Source organism: Nuphar pumila, chromosome 16 (genome assembly GCF_984573655.1).
Source record: "Nuphar pumila chromosome 16, dmNupPumi1.hap1.1, whole genome shotgun sequence".
In the NCBI taxonomy this organism is placed as follows: Eukaryota; Viridiplantae; Streptophyta; class Magnoliopsida; order Nymphaeales; family Nymphaeaceae; genus Nuphar; species Nuphar pumila.
Window position 1 is genome coordinate 32,648,692 of NC_143264.1, and position 21,771 is coordinate 32,670,462.

Consider the following 21,771-nt stretch of genomic DNA (forward strand, 5'->3'; position numbering starts at 1 on the left):
CCTTAAAGATATTGCACACGTGTGCAACCTCCAAGAAAAAGTTCGAATGATGACACAAGGAGACAAAACTATTCGTGAATATTACAATGGGCTGTCCAAACTTTGGGAAGAACTTTCCCTTTTAGAACCAAAGTGGCATTGTGCCGAAGACATCGAGCTTCGTCAGAAACAACCCGATGCTGAACATTTTTACCAGTTTATCACTGGATTAAGGCTGGAATTCGAAACCACTAAATTGGCCCTACTTCACCGGGGAAAAATTCCTTCTATTGTTGAAACTATTGAAGAGTTAACAATGGAAGAAAATCGTCTCCGGAAAGGTTCTTTAAAAATTGAAGATGATTCCGTTTTAGCCGTGTCTAGACCAGGGAATCATGTTCGATCATATAGGCCTCCTCACTTTAACCGACAAAATGGTGACTATGATAAGAAGAAAGTTATTTGTCATCACTGTCATGAACCGGGACACTACAGGCCACAATGTCCCAAACTTAAGGAGCTGAGAGAAAAAAGATCTGCAATTGCTGGATCGGAACCTAAAGATCAGGATGCACCAGTTTCCCTGGCCCAACTAATAGAGATTCTTCAGCCTCTCATCAAAGGTGCCTCTTCCTCATCTGAAGCTTAAACCGGCGCAGCAGCCTCATCTTTTTCTGATCTAGGTAAAATTTCTTGGCTTCTTGACTCTGGTGCATCTTTTCATATGACCCCAAATAATCAAAGTCTATCCAAATGTGTTAAAAATAAAACAAGTGTGTCAAAGGTCTTTACTGCTGATGGGACTTCTCTTGAAATAGAAGGAATAGGAAATTTTGAAAAAATTTATAAAACAAAAAAAAAATTATTCCAGAAATTAGACATGTTCCCAAATTAAATTTAAATCTTTTATCTGTATCTCAAATTTCTGATTATGGGTGTAATATTTTTTTTTCTTTTCATGGTTGTTGGGTACAGGATCGCCAGTCAGGCAAGCTGATTGGGGAAGGTCATAGAGAAGGAGGACTCTATTACATGGATTTTTTGGAAATGCCGAAGAAAGCTTTTTGTTATAATATTCAAAAAATAGAGTTGGAACTGTGGCATAAGAGACTTGGTCACCCACATATAGCCAAAATCCAACATTTTCCAAATCTAGGGAAATTTTGTAACTCTGAATCATTTGATTGTAAAGATTGTATTCTCGGCAAAATGAAAAGATTATCATTTCAGAACAAAACCTTTTTCTCTTCAAGACCACTTGAATTAATACACTCGGATGTTTGGGGTCCTGCACCAGTAATTTCTAAAGGAGGATTTGTTTACTATGTTATTTTTGTCGATGATTTCTCCCGACATACGTGGATGTACTTTCTCAAACATAAGTCTGAAGTATTTTCATACTTTCAAACTTTTCATAATATGGTTAAAAACAAGTTTCAAAATGATATTACTATTTTTCGCACAGATTCAGGGGGAGAGTTTTTATCCACAGATTTTCAAAATTATCTTAAATTGCATGGCATCACACATCAAAGATCTTGTCCTTATACACCTCAACAAAATGGACTGGCAGAACGAAAACATCGCCATATTATAGAAACCACTAGGACTTTATTAATAGCAAATCAAGTCCCGAAAGACTTTTGGGCAGAAGTTGCCTTAACTGCCACCTATCTCATTAATAGGATGCCATCTTCTTCGTTACAAAATATAACTCCCATTGAAAAACTTATGAACATTTCGCCAGACTACTCTAGACTAAGAATATTTGGGTGCAAATGTTTCATATTTACTGACAAAAATGATAAACTTTCCCCTTGTGCGATTCCCTGTGCCTTTTTAGGATATGCTGAAAACCAGAAAGGTTATAGATGTTTTGACTTCAAAAATAATAAACTATATGTGTCTAGAAATGTTTCCTTTCTTGAAAAGGAGAGCTTCTTTGATTTTAGAAAATTAAAAGACGTCACTGAGTACTCCTTTTTGCTAGATCTAACATCAACATCTGATGAATATGACCTTGACTGTAACTTTGATGATGATCAAAGAATTATTGATCTTAATGTTGAAAATGAAGAAGTTCATAGAGATACTAGTATTCAATATTCCAGGCGACAAGAGTCTAATCTTCCATGTGCACTTGAGAAATATTCTAACATTCCAACTAGACAATCATCCTGAATCTCGAGGCCTCTAGGAAAGTTTGTATCATACGAGTCTTTTTCACCCACATATAGGGCAGTTATTGCATTAATTCACTCATATGAAGAACCATCCACATATTTTCAAGCAAAAAATGATATCAAATGGATAGAAGCCATGAAAGCTGAATTAGATGCACTTGAAAAGGCTTCTACATGGAATATTCAAGATCTTCCTCCAGGGAAGAAAACTATAGGATGTCGATGGGTTTATAAAATTAAAACCAAGAGTGATGGTACTCTTGAAAGATATAAAGCCCGTTTAGTAGCCAAAGGCTATGCCCAAGAATATGGGATTGATTATGAAGAAACCTTTGCTCCGGTGGCTCGTATGACTACTGTCTGAACCTTAATTGCCTTAGCTTCTATCAAAAAATGGTATATTTTTCAAATGGATGTCAAAAATATTTTTTTTAATGGAAAGCTAGTTGAAGAAGTATATATGGAACCCCCTCCTGGTCTAAGTATTCCTAAGGGCAAAGTCCTTCGCTTAGAAAAAGCTCTTTATGGACTTAAACAAGCACCAAAAGCTTGGTATGATAGGTTTAGTCGTGTTATGATTGATATTGGTTTTCAATTCTGTTTAACTGACACTGCTTTGTTTATTAAGAATTCTGATGCAGGGATCATTGTGCTTCTTCTCTATGTGGATGATATGATCATCACCGGAAGCGATAAACAGGGAGTTGAAACAATCAAAACACTTCTTAAATCTCATTTTGAAATGACTGATTTGGGCTTGTTGAGATATTTTTTAGGCATTGAAGTTGCTTATTCTCCTAGAGGATATTTATTATCTCAGACTAAATTTGCTTTTGATATTGTTTTCAGGTCTGGTATTACTGATGATAAGAAAGTTGACACTCCAGAAGTTGTTAATGTTAAAATGAAGATTGATGATGGAGAACTTCTTGCAGACCCTACTCCTTACAGACAGCTTGTCGGGGCACTTTCCTATCTATCCATTACCCGACCAGATATAGCACATGTTGTTCATACAGCAAGTCAATTTCAACATGCTCCTACTTCTGTTCATATGGGAGCAGTCATGCGTATTATCAGATACATCAAGTCCTCTCTTTCACGAGGACTTTTCTTATCTTCCTCCTCTTCTGTTGATTTAATTGCATATACTGATGCTGATTGGGGAGGTGATCCCAATAACAGACACTCAACCATTGGCTTTTGTGTCTTTTTAGGTGAATCATTGATCTCGTGGAGGTGTAAAAAGCAGCAGAAGGTATCTCTCTCATCCACCGAAGCTGAATACAGGGTCATGGCAACCACGACCATGGAAGTAGTTTGGCCCCGACGACTGCTTGCTGACATGGGAGCTGAAGCAACAAAGACTTCACAAATGTGTTGTGACAACAAAAGTGCGATCTACATTGCCAGTAACAGAACATTCCACGAATGCACCAAACACATCGAAATGGATTGTCACTACGTCAGAGAGGAATATCTACACGGGATAATTGATCTGCCATATGTCACTTCAGAATATCAGTTAGCAGACTTCTTTACAAAGCCTCTCGCTGCTCCCCGATTTCACTTTCTCTTAGACAAACTTTCGCTCATTGTACCGTAAGTTTGAGGGGGAGTGTTAAAATGTAAAACTGTACATATATGTATATATAATAATATTATATTATTATATATATATATAAATACATTTTTCATTTCTTTCTTTTCTGTAATTTTGTTCCTTTATTTTTATTTTTTGTCTTTATGTCATCTAGTTCAGTTTGAACTAGAATGACTGTTGCTAGTCAAGTCCTGTCCAGACTTGACTAGCAATAGAGCTGTTGGAATGACACAGTCCAACAGCTCTTAATAGAGCTGTTGGACTGACACATTCCAACAACTCTAAATAGAGCTGTTGGAATGTGTCCAACAGCTCTATTGAGTCCTCTTTCAGCTGTGTATATAAAGGGGTGCAGCCCCTCTTGTATTTTATTCCAATGCTTCTTAAGCAATTGGTTTTTCATATCAATAAAGAATACATTTTTATTTTTATTTTCTTTCCAGTTATACCCTTTTTAAGGGTTATGCTTTAGTGTCATTCTTGACACTTGCCCTTGTTAATCTAAGCTCGTGTTTCGAAGATCCCCATTTCATATCATACTGTATTGTACGATACGGACAACATTGCTTAAAACACACCCAAGGTTTTCATTGTTAATAAAAATAAACTTTAGAGGTTAAGCTCTTAAAGTTGTATTTTCTCCTTTGATATTATTAACGTGAAGACCTAGATACAAAGGGGAAGATCTGGAACCAGATCCATGTATCCTCTGATGTCAGAGGGTATTTGTCTCATTATTTCTCATATGCTGTATTTTAGGAGTCCTCTATGAGAGGCATATGATGTAATTCTCTTCAACTTCCATCATTGATTGTAATCTGCCCATATTAGTGCTTCTTTGTATAATTAAAAGAAACTAGGTGCCCCATCTCACCATAAAAATCTTAGAGGCCAAGGAATCAACTGTTGCACCTTTTTTCTTCTCATTGTTTCTTCTGTATTTCAGAAAAAGATACCAGAATTTGAATGGTATCAGAGCTCAACAGTGAGCCACCCAACAATGATCTTCCATCTTAAGTCTATAGTTATGTTACAATTTCTAGCTTCTTTCTTATCTTCCTTACATTAGTTCTAATCCTTCTTGAGACCCTTTTTCATCTCATAGTCATCCTTTCTCCTTATTCCCTTTCTATTTCCATCTTTCATTGTTTTAACTTTTATTGCTGTGGCTCTTCTTTCTACTCAATATCTTTTGTAAATATTTCCTGATACAGCCTTTCCTAATCTTTCTCATCAAGATCTGTCACAATCCTTTATTTGCAAACAAAAGGTGGTTTTCTAAAGTTTTGATCTATTAGCACATAAATCCAATTTTTTCTAAGTTTTTTTATTTTCTGTATTTTCAAAAATCATTTTTTAGTGTATATTATAATATGTTATGATACGGTCCAATACACCAGTATCATTAACCATTCTAATATGTGTTCCGATAAGCTTTTCACAATATATTTTTATGCCCTTAAATTCAAGGTAGATGGCTCAATTGAAGGTACAAACATAGACCTGTTTACAGGTTATAACCAATCTTACAGAGTTGATTACTTTGAAATGTTTTTGCCACTTGCAAAGTTTATCTTAATACAGGTTCTTATAAGTTTGGCTGCTCACAAGGGGTGGGATATTCTCTAAATGAAGAATATATATATATATATGGGGAAGGTCCAAAATCTACAACCAATGATGATCCGATAACTCTCCTCCAATGTTTAAGCATTTCATCAATCAAACTTCATATATTTGTTCTTTATAATTTAGTAAGAAATATGCTTTACATGAAGTTTTTACAACATTTAGACATGTATTTTCTAACGTGAAAAATAGATGGCTCACAATGCACTTAAAATTTTTACAATACGAATTATTGTGAGCCGTCAATTTTTAGTGCTTTAAAAAATGTGTTTAAATATTAAAGATTCAGAATCTAAAACATGATAATAAATAAATGATATAATTTTTCAATATATAGTCGGATTGATGAAAAACTCGATCATTAAAGAAGGAATGCTTCCTTTGGTTGGACAATAGGGAATCTCTCTCTCTCTCTCTCTCTCTCTCTCTCTCTCTCTCTCTCTCTCTCTCTCTCTCTCTATATATATATATATATATATATATATATATATATATATATATATATATATATATATATATATATATGTATATATATATATATTGTAAGACCCACAAATTTTCTAAAATTTTAATCAAATAAAGAGGAATTTTAATGTGGAAAATCAAAGTTGTGAAAATTTTGATTTAATGTTTAACTTAGCTAATTAATGTTATTTATATTTTTAGACTATAGAATTTTTGTATTAATTAACCAAAAGGATTAAAGCAATGCTTATTTGTTAAATTATCTTAATTGATTAGAAACAATGTCAAATTAACCTTAGAGTAGCTAATTACTTTTAAATTATTCCTTAAGCTATGATTTTAATTAAGGAAAAATATATTAAAGTATTAATGTAGAGTTTGGACCTAATTGGATCAGATCCAATTAAAGGATCCAAAGTAGAAAAAAAAATATAGTGAAATGGAATTTCAAGAAAAATAAAAACTAATATAGAATTGCAAAAAAAAAGTACTAATATGGAATTTCAAGAAAAATAAGAACTAATACGAAATTATCATAAATTGAGGTTCCAAAAAGGAATATCAACAAATAATAATAAATAATAAAATATGATAAAAAAGTAACTAGGTAGTTAAGATAGTTGAATTAGAACCTATGTCACAGGGACTCGGCAAAACAGATGCCGCAACCGCGTCGACGCGACGCGACGCGGGATCGCGTGCGGGTGCGGCACCGGATGCGGTCAACATGACCCTGGGTGCGGTCAACGCACCCAGGGTCATTTCTGTCCATAATTTTGGGCGAAAAAAAAAAATTTCCCCTGATGAAAAGGAAGAGGATTAGGGCAAAAAAAAAAATTTGCCCTAATCTCTCCTCTCTCTCCCCCTGAGCTCGAGCTCTCCCATCGCCGCCCCAGCTCCGTCGCCCCCAGCGCCGCCGCCCCCAGCGCCGCCGCCCCCAGCTCCGCCTCCCAGGCTCCTCCTCTCGGCTCATCCTCTCGGCTCCTCCTCTCCTTTCGCATTTATGTCTCTCACTCTCTTCTTGGGTCGGCTGGGGAGGGGCCGAGCACCCCCCCCCTCTCGGTCTCTTGTTGGGTCAGCAGGGGAGGGGCTGAGCCTCCCCTGCTCCCTCGTTTTTCGGCACAGGAGGGGCCGAGCCCCTCCCCCATCTAGCTCTTTTTTTGGGTCGACAGGGGAGGGGCCGAGCCCCTCCCTTTTATGTTTTTCTTTTTTGGGTCGACAGGGGAGGGGCCGAGCCCCTCCCCTTTATGTTTTTCGTTTTTGGGTCGACAGGGGAGGGGTTGAGCCCCTCCCCTTTATGTTTTTCTTTTTTGGGTCGAGAGGGGAGGGGTCGAGCCCCTCCCCTTTATGTTTTTTGTTTTTGGGTCGACAGGGGAGGGGCCGAGCCCCTCCCCTTTATGTTTTTCTTTTTTGGGTCGACAGGGGAGGGGCCGAGCCCCTCCCCTTTATGTTTTTCTTTTTTGGGTCGACAGGGGAGGGGCCGAGCCCCTCCCCTTTATGTTTTTCATTTTTGGGTCGACAGGGGAGGGGCCGAGCCCCTCCCCTTTATGTTTTTCTTTTTTTGGTCGACAGGGGAGGGGCCGAGCCCCTCCCCCATATGTTTTTTTCTTTGGGTCGACAGGGGAGGCGCCATCTATTTTTTTCTTTGGGTCGACAGGGGAGGGGTCGAGCCCCTCCCCCATCTGCTTGTTTTTTTTCTTTGGGTCGACAAGGGAGGGGCCGAGCCCCTCCCCCATCTGTTTTTTTTTTGGGGGGGTCGACAGGGGAGGGGCCGAGCCCCATCTGTTTTTTTTCTTTGGGTCGACAGGGGGCCCCTCCCCCATCTGTTTTTTTTTTTTGGGGTCGACAAAGGAGGGGTCGAGCCCCTCTCGCTCTCGCTCTCTTGTTGGGTTGGCAGGGGAGGGGCTGAGCCCCCCCTTCTCCCTGTGTTTTCGAATTGATTTGAAAATTGTAATGTATTTTTTTTTGTGTTTTCAGGATAAAAATGACGGATAAAGGGAAAGGACTTGCGTCATCCTCATCCCAACATGTGAGTTCTGCTGCTAGTTTTGCTGATAGTTGCAGTGGGATTGATGATGTGGGGCCACTATGGATACATGTAGATAAACTTGCAAAAACTGGAGAAGGAGGTGGTGGAAACAAAAGATTTTGATGCAAGCTCTGCGAAAAAAATTTTGTTGGGTCTTACACAAGAGTGAAGGCTCATTTGTTGAAGATATCAGGACATGGCATTTCAGCTTGCAGAAAAGTTGATGAGGCAATGCGAAGGCAATACAAGAAAATACAAGAAGAATATGAGAAGAGAAAGGCAATGGCCGATTCTTCTGCAGTCAGTGTGCCATTTGCAAGCCACCAAGAAGATGCTGAAAAAAAAAGAAAAGTCAATCTAGGAGGTAGAGGAACGATACAAGCAGCATTCAATACATATGGAAGAGAAGAATTGGATAGAAAAGTTGGGAGGTATTTTTATTCTGGTTCACTCTCATTTAATGCGGCTAGAAATCCTTATTGAAAGGATTTAGTAACATCCTTGGCAAATTGTAATTTGAGTGGTTATGTGTCTCCAAGTTCAGAAAAAATACGAACCACACTTCTTGCAGAAGAGAGGGCAAACGTGGAGAGGTTGCTAGAAATTAAAAAATATTCATGGGAGCAAAATGGAGTTTCCATTGTGTCTGATGGATGGACAGATATTCAAAGGCGTCCATTAATCAATTTCATTGTTTGTTCGCTTAGTGGCCCAATATTCTTGAAAGCAGTTGATGCATCTGGAGAATATAAAAATGCAGAGTATTTGAAGGGATTGTTTATAGAAGTGATAAAAGAAGTGGGTGATCAGAAAGTGGTACAAATCATTACAGACAACGCTCCGGTTTGTAAAAGTGCAGCGTTGAGTTTGGAGAGTGAGTACTCTCATATTTTTTGGACTCCCTGTGTAGCACACAGCTTAAATCTAGCCCTAAAAAGCATATGCAACCCCAAAGAAGAAGAAAATTCACAAGCATATGCTTTATGTTCATGGATTGAAGATTTAGAAAGAAATGTCAAAAGCATTAGGAATTTTGTTGTTAACCACCATCGTGCTAATGCTATATTTAATAGGCATTCTGATTTGAAATTGTTGAAGGTCGCTGAAACACGTTTTGCGTCCATCATTGTGATGATGAAGAGGATTAAAAGAGTGAAGAATGCTTTGATTAACATGGTGACTGATGAAAATTGGACATTCTATCGTGTTGATGATGATATGAAGGCTCAAGAAATTAAGAAATTCATTCTTGATGATGAGTTTTGGGACAAAGTGGTATACTTCCTTCAATTTACGCAACCTATTTGGGAAATGTTAAGAGAAGTTGATAAGGATGAGCCCATGCTTCACAGAGTTTATGAAATGTGGGATAATATGATTGAAAAAATACAAGCTATAGTTTTCATGCATGAAGAAAAAAATCTTGCATTAGATGATTCAGATTTTTTTAATCATATTCATTCAATTTTAGTCAGAAGATGGGATAAGAGCAACACTCATTTGCATTGCATGGCACATTCTCTTAATCCAAAATATTATGCAAATAAGTGGCGGGATGGTGGTATTGGTCGTGTCCCTCCAAATTTAGACCCAGAGCTATCAAGACATAGAAATATGTGTATGACAAGACTTTTTCCAGAAGCATATCTTCTACATCAAGTCACACAAGAGTTTGGAAAATTTTCATCTTCGAGATTATATGCACCGGCATTATTCGCGAGAGAAGAAGATAATATAGATCCTATCACATGGTGGTTAACATTTGGATCAGAAACACCTCTTCTGCAATGTATTGTATTAAGATTGCTATCGCAGCCTGCTAGTTCATCTTGTTGTGAAAGAAATTGGAGCACATATTTTCAAATCCACAACATGAAGAGAAATAAACTCACCAGCAAGCGTGCAGGGGATTTAGTATATGTTCATTCAAATCTTCGATTACTTTCGCGAAGCAATGATGAATACAGGTACTAATTTGCTCTCTTAGTTATTTGATTATTTCTTAGTTTTCATTTAAATATACTTGTATTGTATTTATCATTTTCAAATTGGGTTTATAATGCAGACAAGGAACATCCAAATTTTGGGATGTAAACCCAGAAGAGTGTGACTTCGAGGGAGAACATAAATTCAACGTAACAAACATGGATTTATCTGAGCCCAGTATTCCTTCTAATGATGCATTTGATGATGAAGAAGAAAATTATTAGCATCCATTACTTCATCAGGATATACTTTGGTATGTAATTTAGTTCTTTTATGCAATACTTATTTGATTGATATTTAGGTCGATTTATGTAATTGCTTTACTTATTTGATTGATAATTTGATATTTAGGTTGATATACTGCATGCATGATGAATCATATTATGAGTTTATGACAATGTTTACTGTTAAATGTTAAACTGTTAAAACTTCAAAATTATATATACATATATATATATAATTTTTTTTTTACATTTTTGCCCCTGCCGCACCCCCGCACCCGGGTTTTTTGGAAGTGCCGAATCCCCGCACCCGCACCCATGTGACATAGATTAGAACTAAACTAGAGGACAAACAAAGGGGAGTGATTTTTGCTAATCATGACCTTGAGATTTGCAATAGAAGTGAAATCTACTAAATCCCAAGTAGAATCTCTACAAATCCTAGGTAAATCAAAAGAAGAAAAAAAACTAGAATCCTTAGCTTGGTGTAGGTTTCCATATTAGGAAAAGTCTTAATATGCTATGAAAGTCAAGGGTTATGCATGGGAGAATTTTTTTTAGAATTAGGTTGGACAAATTCCAACCTTCCATTCCCTCCAAATGATCTAAGTCACACAACTTTCTTGTAATCATTACCTCTTGCCTATAAATACTACTACAAATTGAGAAGAAGAAACATTCAAGAGTTCTCCCTCTCTTCTCTCTCTTGTTCTTTTCCTTTCCCATGGTTTTGGTATTTTGCTTATGTTCTCCACTTTAGTGTAGTGTAGGGTGCCCGTTAAGGAACTCTACTCTACACCATTAGTGATTTGAAGATCCAAAGGTGAAGTAGATCAAGCTAGTTGCAACAACAAGATAAGGCAAATGAATTTATATTTTATACATTTTGATATTTATTCAAACTCTTCTTTCTCTTATTCTCTTCTCTCCTCAAACCATATAAACATGTGTTTCATAATACATGTGGGTATGGTGAAGGAATTCACATAATATGAACCATGATGATTATTTTATTTTATTCATACACTTCTTGAATCACACGATTTTTGGGCAAGATACATGATTGAAATGGAGGTGCACCAACTCTAATGGTGTTTCCTCATTTCAAAAACCATGATCAATCATAAATAGTAAATTGTGTTTTAATGAAGTTATCACTCTTGAAAATTTTAAGCATCTTACGAACTCTACTTCTCTCTAACCAAACCATACTTAAGAGATTTTCATATTACTACGTAATGTTCCTCAATGATAAGAAGGTCTTGAAAATTCATGTGAATGTAACAGGATTCACAAATTGGAAATGATTTCTTAGAAATTTGTGTGAATGTAATAGGATTCACAAATTGAAAATTATTTCTTGAAAAATCGTGTAAATGTAATAGGATTCACAAATTGGAAATGATTTCTTAGAAAATCGTGTGAATGTAATAGGATTCACAAATTAGAAATGATTTCTTGAAAATTCGTGTGAATGTAATAGGATTCACAAATTGAAAATGATTTCTTAGAAATTTGTGTGAATGTGATAGGATTCACAAATTGAAAATGATTTCTTAAAAATCCATGTGAATGTGATAGGATTCACAAATTGAAAACGAGTTCTTAAAGAATCTAAAGTAACTCGTGAAGAAAAAGAGGGCTAGATAATCATTTATGACTTATTCAAATTCTTTAAACTCTTTGACAAAAGCATATTATCTTAATAGGTAATGAATTATTTCAAAAGGGTGAAGAAACCAATATGAATATTTATTTTGATAATTCTCTCATTTCTTGAGGTTCGACTCTTGAAATTAAACAGCAAATATATTTCAAAAAACTTTTGCCATAGATATATTTTTTAATGTCTCAAACTATGATGAAACAAAGTTGGTCGGACAGACCCTGTCCGGACCCTAATTGTGGTCCAGGCTAGGTCTGAACCATGCCTAGACCGCACAATACTGAACCAGCAACCGGTTCAGACCTGGGTTCTTTTGGGTCGGCATAGACCTACCCGAAACCGAGCAGACCAGTTCGGGCGGTCTGTGCCGAGTTGGTTCAAACCGGCTGGACCAAATGGTCCAGTCCAGCCTAGTCCAAGCCAAACCATGTTGTCGGATCCAGACCAATCCCAAGCTGGTTGGACAGACCAGCAGCCGGTGGTTCCATTGACATGGAAATCAAAACAAAACAAAAAAAGAGAAAAGAAGAAGAAAGGAGAAAAGCAAGAAAAAAAAAAGAATCGGTTTTGACAAGGTATTTATAAGAATGGAAAGCAAGGTATTTACAAGAATCGGTTTTGACTACGGATGAAATAGAGTTTTATAACTTGAATAGATTGCGCAAAGTCCAATGCAAACAATACTCTCCTACGCATACTTGGAAGAAAATCTTTGCGTATGCCCAAGCTTTTCCAAACGTAAAAACATCATATCGAGTTAGATGCACATACACTTTTGAAATTAGGTTTTAATTGCCTTAAAATCAATGATGTGCAAATAATGAATTTGTTTTTGCCTACACAAATGAGTATGATCGAAGCGATGTTACATTGTACAAAAATCAATACATGTATATGATTCCAATGAATGCGCGATGATTTTTCACAAGAAAGGCTTACACTTGTCTATACTTATACTTGAGACAAATGCAAGATGAAAAGAACATACGGGTCTATGTGTAAGATGCATGGCCGATATTTTTACACATGCTTATGATAAAGGCAAGGTGACATTGCAATGTCTATGCTTATGGAATTCGCCATATGACAAACACTCATGGAAATCATGTTTATCTATACTCACGATTGTGATAAATATACTTTGACATAGAAAATGGAACAATTATGCTTGACATAAACACATTGAGTCATAATGTCTATGCACGGGAAGTGCCATATGATAACTCTTATTTTGTAATGTGCTAAATACAAATTGCCTACGAAATAGTAAGGTTATGCGAAAAAAAGAAAGATGCATATGACATAAAAGAATACTTGTACTTGCATAAGTAGCATATGATGATCATGATGTTTATGTTTTTCATATAAATTATTGCCTCTCAAATTGGCTATGATGCCTTCGTAAGATGATAAGCACAGTACGTTGTAGAAATACATCTATTTGCATCTAAATTGTTATGTTTTATTATGTTATGACATGATGTATTGAAGCATGTATGAACATCATTAGACTTATGTGTGGTTATGAACTAACTGTGAAATGCATTGGTGCTCCAATGAGAGTTTGGGTGGGTTGTGACCCCACATCGTAAGAAAAAGTCTCACTACGTATGCAAACAGCCACACATTTAAGATCTTGGTTATCGCCTTCACAAGCAAGGTGCTCACTTGGTCTCAGAACGCCAAAGCACGTGATTTGAGTTGGGCAAGACCATGTCATGCCATGTATATCACCCTGAGGGGAGTATGGAGGCTATTGAACTTAATTACTTCGTGAAATGAGGGCATGAACTACTAACTACCCTAATAAAGATGAAACCACCCATGTAACCCATTCACACCCTGGTCCACCTTAGAGAGGGTGGAACGGTATAGCCCCGAGTGACAAATGTCGCAACATGTAGATAACAAATACCACAATTTGTCCCCTAAACAAGACTAATTATTTGACTGCATGAACCTTTGATAAACATACATAGTTGAGTTGTGGAGGATATGGTATTTCCTAATCTCCTCTTTTCACTTCAATGTTCCAACATATGCTTTCACCCAACAAGGAGACAAACTTTATGTGTAGAGAAACTTATTCTAGTGCTTTAGAGTAATCTTAACCACACTTTGAGGTATTGAATGCAAAAGAAATTTCCATAGACCATATCTTGCTAGCAGTCAACAAAACCACCAAACACAGATGATATTCCAAATATTCAGATAATTTATAGACATGTCTAGAAAGATCATTGCAAGATAGATTCATAACAGACATGAAAGATAGAATGGTTGTGATCAGTAATCAAGCCAAGCTAGTTCTCATCAATGGAGGCAGGTAGTTCATTTTGCCTTAACTCTTTTGAAAGCATGCAACGGGAACTTTTCATTGCTAACGAAGCAAATTCAAAACCACGGATTCAGTATTCTGAAATGGATAATAGGGAACATGGACAAACAAAGAAAGTAAAGGTAATGTCAAACATTGGGTCAACTATCACAAGAAAACTACTACATTCAGGAGATTACGTTTTAAGTTAAAAAGAAAATGAGGCTCCAACTAAATGGAAGTCTCTAGAGGAATCTTAAAAGCAGTTTCAAATTTTCCAAAAAACGTGATTAATATCACGCAAAATGTAGCATTTTTTAAGTACCAGATGAAGTTAACAGAACAGCTACAGTTGTATGCACAAGCCAGTGAGAAGAAAACAAATGCTGGTGTCACCAAAAAATACATTCAGACAAGAAAGACATGAGCATCAATAAGACTTTGCCCATCTTGGTATAGAAAAACAAGTGCAGAACATAAAATCAGTTGCATAGGACCATGAAAATTGCAGCAGAAATTTATCTAATGCATAGTTAGCATCTGATATGATCCTCTCAGTTAATAGTTTGCCACTTGTATTTTCAAAGCACGGTTCAACATGCCTTTACATATAAAGGATAAGTACAGGAAGACATCATAAAATACTTGACCTCGTAGTAGCCTATCTAAGTTCTGAACATGTGTCACATTCATCTAAATATGTTCATTACTATCGAAAGTCGTCTTATTTACTCACAGAACTGCTTTTATGATGAGAAACCTTCCCAGGGATGCAGCTCACTTAGTGAGCCCACCTTACAACGAAGTAAACCTCAAGTAGTCCACCAACCCCCATGCCTTATAGAGACTGACCAGAGAAAGTGGTCTGTTTTATCCTGGAAGCAGTGGAATTCGACCAGGTGACCTTCATCTCAAGCGTCTTCACTTACTCTCTGATGGCCAGGATTGCTCAACCAACGGCATTTACCCACAAAATATGGTAAATGCAAAATAAGCATCTTCAGGCGTTTTCAGAAAAAAAAATGATTTTAAAATTTGTTAAACCATTCGCTGTTTCAAAAGCAAGATCAAGCGACACTAGAAGGAAGCCATACCATCCTTCCGCATCTCCGGCAGCAATCCAGTAGCATGCCTCCTCACAAGTTCCAGATACCTCTCCACATCATTATCAGCAATGTTAAACAACACAGCGGATCCATATTGGAAGACAACCATATAACGATAGCATCCTCCATTCTCTAGGACTCCAAAGCCCTATAACAAAATTCAGGAATTAGAATGGCTAAATTCAACCAAACTTCCTAATCACATGCAAGAAAGTAGATCTATATGCATCAGTTATGTACTTATGTGTATAGATATACATTTTTGTTAAGACAGGGGATTCACACCAACCACAATGACATACATTTCCATGATATTCTCATACAATGATAAAACCTAGGTTAGATTTTAAATGTAGAGGAAAAGGGTCACTAAGATATTTTTAGAGTTAATGTGATTATTGGGTGTATCATGTACTTTGGAAACCTTTAATTAAGAGAACGCTTCCAGACATTGTAAGCATGTCTTTATTAACATGGAAACACACTTAAACGAGGAAATATGAACTGAAAAGCAAAAAAATAGACATGGTTTCCTTAGTTCAGAATTAATAGATCCGACCTAGTTCATTAAAACCTGTCCGAGAATCATTTTAAAGTTTGTTGAAGCTGTACATGATTGCCACATCATGCAAGCATGCTAAAGAAGAAAAAATAAAACAAATTTTGTATGGGAATATGGGTACAAGAGTGAAAGGGAAGTATCAACCTCAAAGCCACTGACATCCAGTAAATTGAAAAGAATACTTATAAATTTTATTACAACCAAATATTATATACAAAAACACAAAACCATGTAAAATCATGATAATGATGCAACCGATATTCGATGTATAAAAAAAGAGAGGCAAACCATCATTTTCACATAAAAGGAGGTCCATAAAAAATTCAGTGTCTACAAAATGAACTTAGTAGTCATTATTCAACAATCTTCTTGAGTGAAACCCCCCCACCCCGCCCCCACCCCCCCACCCCCCCCCCCCCAAAAAAAAAAAAAAAGCAAACTCAAACATCTGAATTATTTGAGGTGCATTCTATTCCAAATATGTAAAAATCATCATCATCACCATAACACCTCCTCTTATCTACACTGTGGTTGACAAGTTAACAAAAGTTGACAAAATTAAATCCTAGCATGTTCCTGCCATAAGTTTAAAGGGATGGAACTCGTTAGTGTCAACCAAATAACAAGTCAATTTGCCCTTTTTCACCATTAAAACCCACAAGAAAAAAATTTGGATATGAGAAAACATAAGAGAAGTAAAAGAAAACATAAGAAAGTTCATGCTGTGAATGCAGTTTACCACAACACAAACTCCAATTTGCTGATGACCTGATCCATGCATTAAGAGCACAGCCATATTCAAGAATCTCCTATCCACTTTAGCTTCCAAAAGTCTTTTGTGCCACCTCACATTATGAACAAGTCCAGCAAATACATCTTAAACTGCTATCGTTTCCAAGTTTAACAATAGTCATGCTTTCCTTATCTAATCAACATTAGATAAATTATTTCAGCCTAGACACCACATGATCAATGCCATCCCTAGTTTCAAAATGCAAAACCATAGAATAGTGTTGCCCTTATTGAGTTGTTATGAAGGGTACTACTTTCATCCTTCATACCTTTAAAATGTACAATTCATTATTCATCCAGTTCTGTCCTTTGACAGCATTTTAGTCACTTCCAGTTTTCCCTCGTATGTATATTCATCAAATCCCTAATCTCATGTTCCATATGAGACATAAACCCCCTCTTATATGGTAATAAAGCAATGTGCAGAAGGGAAATCCATCTGTGAAACAAAACTTATTTGCAACTCAATGACTAATAGGCATCCACCACTGCAAATGTTAGCACATCTGCTTATTTCAGCTCTGGAACTAGGTAGATTTAGATTTAGTACCTGAAATCATCAATGCAGTAAAAAACTGTGAAAGCCATAAAAAAAAAACATCTTTCTAGCTTAGTTTTTCCGTTTCTTCCCGTTAAATACAAATGCCTAAGATATTCTGGAGATTATAGGAATTTTAACTAAACCTCCTCCATATTTCACCAAGATTGTTCTCCATGCAGATAAGCACCATCATGTCAATGGATTCCCTATAGTACTTCTCTACCATTTGCAAAAATAGTCCATCAACAAATCTAAATAATTATTTGTAGGTTGAGGGGAAAAAGATGATAGTTGGAGATTTTTATACTCAGGCAATCTCTTGTAATAGCTTCAGATTCACATGCTCCTATAGAACTTTCTCTTCATTAGTTTTACCCAACTTTATCCTCCAAAAACTAGAATACATTAAGTATATACTATAAGAGAGAGAAAAACAGCAAGTTCTTTAAAAAAAATGATTAACAACATAATCAAAATGAATTCTATGTCACAGGGGACCCGACATTTAGGGTCCTGTGTCTAGGGGACACAACACCAGATGACGACACACAGCATGACAAACTATGAAACATGTGGGTTTAGTTTATTATTTTTAATAATATTTTAATACTTTTAATAATATGCCAATATTAGATGTGTTCTTATATATTAAATATCAAAAAATAATTTTATAAATTAAATAATTAAAAATCAGTGCCCTTGTGTCCTATTTTTCTTTTTCTTTTGGGAAAGGCTTGTGTCCTATTTTTCTAAAAAGCTGCAAATTGGCATCTCGCACTTGTATTAAGTCACGGTTTGTGTCTGTGTATTTGTTTTATAGAATAAAAGCCAGTAAGCTTAAGCAGATAATGATCAGAACCCAGTAGACAGATTCATGACTTGTAAGAACATGCAGCAGGAAAAAAAACTGAAATGGCATTAACAAGTAGAAGACACTTACAGCAACTTCAGGAGGGATATCACAAAACCTGAGAGCAATGTAATTTGACGAGCGGGAAGCAGGCGGGATAACATTGTATGCATTCTCTGTTTGCATGCTCTTTAGATCAATACTGTCGAGGAAAACAAAAAGCAAAAAAAAAACAAGAAACTTAGTTTAAGAAGCGCTAAATTAATAAAACCAGTCTAGATAGCTCCTGTAAATTTAATGATGATAAGGGGGTGAAAAAAAATAGACAATCTTCTTTTCAATTAAGAAATACCCACATAAAAAAAAAAGATAAAACGAAACTCAGAAACCTATCTTTCATAGAAGTAAACAGTACCCATATGAGAGAAGGCAAAGGTTGATGCTCAAAATTAAGTACCCAAATGAGAGAGGGAGAGTAAGTTTCATGAAAATTGAAGTGCCCAACTATTAAAACCATGAATTTGTCCCAATATGTTAAGATTTAGCATTGATTAAAACACCAGGAAATATCGAATCCATCGATTACAGATGAAAAATCCTACCTGGTGCAAAGAAAGTATGCTTTGACAGGAATATACAGCTGCTCAGCGAACTCTGAACCCACACAATTCTCTTGGCCCTGAGAGAATGAGTTTTGGTGCTCAAATGGAGGTTCGGTGACATCAAAACCTGTAGCGGAAAACGTGGAAAAGAAACTCAGGCCCAGAATGGACCTCAGTGGGGGGTGTCTTATAGAGAAGATGCTGTCGGGGAGAGGTGAAGAAGATCGAGATGGAGCTGCGGAACTCTGATGACGAAGAGGAGAAAGAATGGTTCTGATGTGTCGACGGAGGGAGCAGAATCTGGAGACACCCATTCACTCAACGGCTCACCAACGTAATTTTGTCGTGTACACCCTCTTGATTCTTCCTGTGTGTGCACCAGTAACACAGAGAGAGGCTTCCTCGACCGACTGTAGGGCACGCTTCCTCGACCGACTGCAGGGAAGCAAATGGTCGGGGTTTGAGTCGGATATCGTACAGACCCAAATCTATTTTAGTTGGGTTCATCAGATGGATTCGTTAACAGATTGGTTGGTGTAACGAGATAAAGTGCGCGAGCTGTTGGCGAGAAATCATGGGTTCAAGTCTTTGGAGCTCACTTCTTAGTTCTTACAAAAGGCTCACCCCTATTTCGTAGGGCTGCAAACGGTTTGGATCCGAAACAGCTTAATATATAGTGATCCGGATCAAAATCAGATTCGAAACAATCACAATTTGCAAAACCTCCTTCGTCGATCTGACCCATTTGCACCTCTACTGTAAATACCGCAATTTCTTTTATCTATTTAAAAATTTTATATATAAATCGAGTAAATTATGGGATTTGGGCCTAGGATCCAAGTTTCGGATCCAGAACCCATAAAGAGGTCTTTTTATATATATACATATATATATTTATTTAATATCGTAAAAAAAATTTATATATATAGATGTAATGACCTTAATTTATCTAATTATTTAAGTAAGAATTATTGAAAATAATACATAAATGGGCATGGGATCCGCACTCTGAATCCAATATTCATGTGTAAATAATATCATATATATTGTAATATATATATATAAAAAATAGATAATAAATAAATAAAATTAATGAAAATATGTAAGGGATCCACGGTTGGATCCATTTGGACCCAACTTGTGGATCCACATCGCAAAAATGGTCGTGGGTCCAAATTTCAAACCCTAATAAGCATCGGACCGCGACCGGCTCGCGGGTCTCGGAGCCAAACCCGGTTTCGCGCCCCATTTTTTGGTTTTATAAAAAAAAATGTATAAGGCAACCTGATAAGGGTTGTCCAATAAAAATGGTTGGGGTAGGGTTCAGAATGAACCCTAACCCCGCAAGGCAAAAATCGCAAAGGGGGAGGGTGGGGCTGGAGCGCGGCCGTCGGATGATGGAAGGGGAGCTCCTTCCCTTTCGGGAGACCCCCCCTTCTACAAAAAGGGGCCTTCCTATTCCTCTTGTGCCCTCCTTTTGTCTCCCTCTTTGCTTCACTCCCTATGTCTCTCTGTTCTTCTCCCACTCGAATTCTTTTCGCGGTGCCAGAGCAACTGAGGGTTGTGGAAGCACTCCCACCCGCAACTGACACCCTCTGTCTCTCTTCTCTCGCTTTCTCACATGCGGCTGCAGAAGAAACTGACGTCGACAACCATCCTCTCGCTGCAGTGACTTCCAGATCGCCGAAAGAGATAGGTTTTACTGTCTATTTTTCCTTAGAGGTACCGTAAGTCGGGCATGCTTTGTGGGGACGACCGAAAATCCCCAAATGAAAAGGGGATTTGGGGCTTATCACAATGGAAATCCCAAATCGACTGATTCTAAGATTTTAGATTTCCGATGTAGGGTTGTTGTCGATTTCTTTTGGGTATTAAGTGTGCGAGTGAGTGAGTGGGAGTCCAAGAAATCCCAAATCGAAGAGAAAAAAAAAGGGGGTTTGCATATGGACATTAAGGGTTTCAGATTTCTAAGTTTAAGAGGGGTACTATTAACCCTAATCAGAAAACCCCCAAATCTACGATTTGAGGGAGGGACTTTGGATTTATATTATGAACGAGTGGTTGTGGGGGGTGTCGGAAAACCCTAAATCGAGCAATTTGGGGATTTTTGATGGTCTAGATCAAGAAAAAATATATAGTATGTCGGGTTATGCTAAGGGGTTTTGGCTATTCATTCGGTTCGAGTATTATTTTGATTTGATTGTAGTGTGACAGGGTGTTTTATGGTTTCATGGGCAAAAACATAATGGTTGAATTCGCTTTATATGTTGGTAGAAATGAATCACATGTTGCATGTTTTATGAGATGAAAGAGGGTCTTAGTTCTCCTTATACGATATTTAGATCATATGTTGTTAAACAAGTATGTTAAAATATTCCTGTGATCCAAATTGTTAAGTCTGTTAGTTAGATAAATTCTTTTTATGTCATGAGAGTTCTGTGTTAGTTAAATAACAAAACCTTGTTGCAAATATTAATTTCTACAGTAAGGTAGTGTCGGCATGAGTGTTCATGCTACATAGCTTAACTGGAAATGGGATTAAGGTACAATGATAAAGTCCTCTTTCCATCGGGGTTGTCAGGCATGTTTGATTTGGTTTTGTGCCAATTATCCTTCTGTTAGGGTAGGGTTGTGGTAGGTTTAGGTTGATTAATAAGTTTGATCAGTCAGTGGTTATGTTTCTGCATTAATATGATTCAGCAAGATGGTGTTAGCTTCCCTTATTAGAGTATGAGGTGTGAATGGTCAATCAGTTGCCTCCTTTACAATGAAATAGCAAGAAAATATGGTTTTATTGTGCGAGCTGAGGAGTGGTGATGCCTTGGGGCCAGGGGATAAGCCCGCGTACGCTGTGAAGACAACGACCTTAGGCAGCGGACTTAGGTTCGTGTTCTCGGAAGATTGTTCTCCGCTTTTCCTTTTGTTTAATATTTTCCCTATTGTGACTTCTTCCCTATGTTCGACAGACACCTCCGACTATGCCTGATTGGGTCGTTCCTCGCCATCAGCATCCCTGTGTTTTTTTCCTTCAAGCATCGATTTTAAGGTACGGGTTCTTTCTCTTGATTCACGTGAGAAATCGAATATCGATTCGATTTCCATGCAATATTTAGTGCAAATCCATGGTTAAAAAGTGATTATATGTGTTCACTCTAGATTACATGGATAAGGATCCATAGATTTTCTTTTATATGGGTGTTTTAGTTCTTTACATATAAAAATTTTGTGTATAGGGTGTTT

General features: G+C 37.0%; 1 protein-coding gene across 2 annotated transcripts in view; it reads right to left on the reverse strand.

Moving 5' to 3' along the window:
- Positions 1-18,975, reverse strand: part of RRG (sporulation protein (DUF155)) — an 80,965-nt gene extending 61,990 nt beyond the window's left edge. For both annotated transcript variants that reach the window (XM_089991462.1, XM_089991463.1), the window contains exons 1-3: positions 18,532-18,975; positions 18,020-18,131; positions 15,173-15,332 (exon numbers count right to left, since the gene is read on the reverse strand). In XM_089991462.1, coding sequence (XP_089847588.1) covers positions 15,173-15,332; positions 18,020-18,131; positions 18,532-18,845 — 586 coding nt within the window. In that variant the 5' untranslated portion in view covers positions 18,846-18,975. The remainder of the gene's footprint in view (positions 1-15,172; positions 15,333-18,019; positions 18,132-18,531) is intronic.
- Between the last annotated feature and the right edge of the window lie 2,796 nt (positions 18,976-21,771).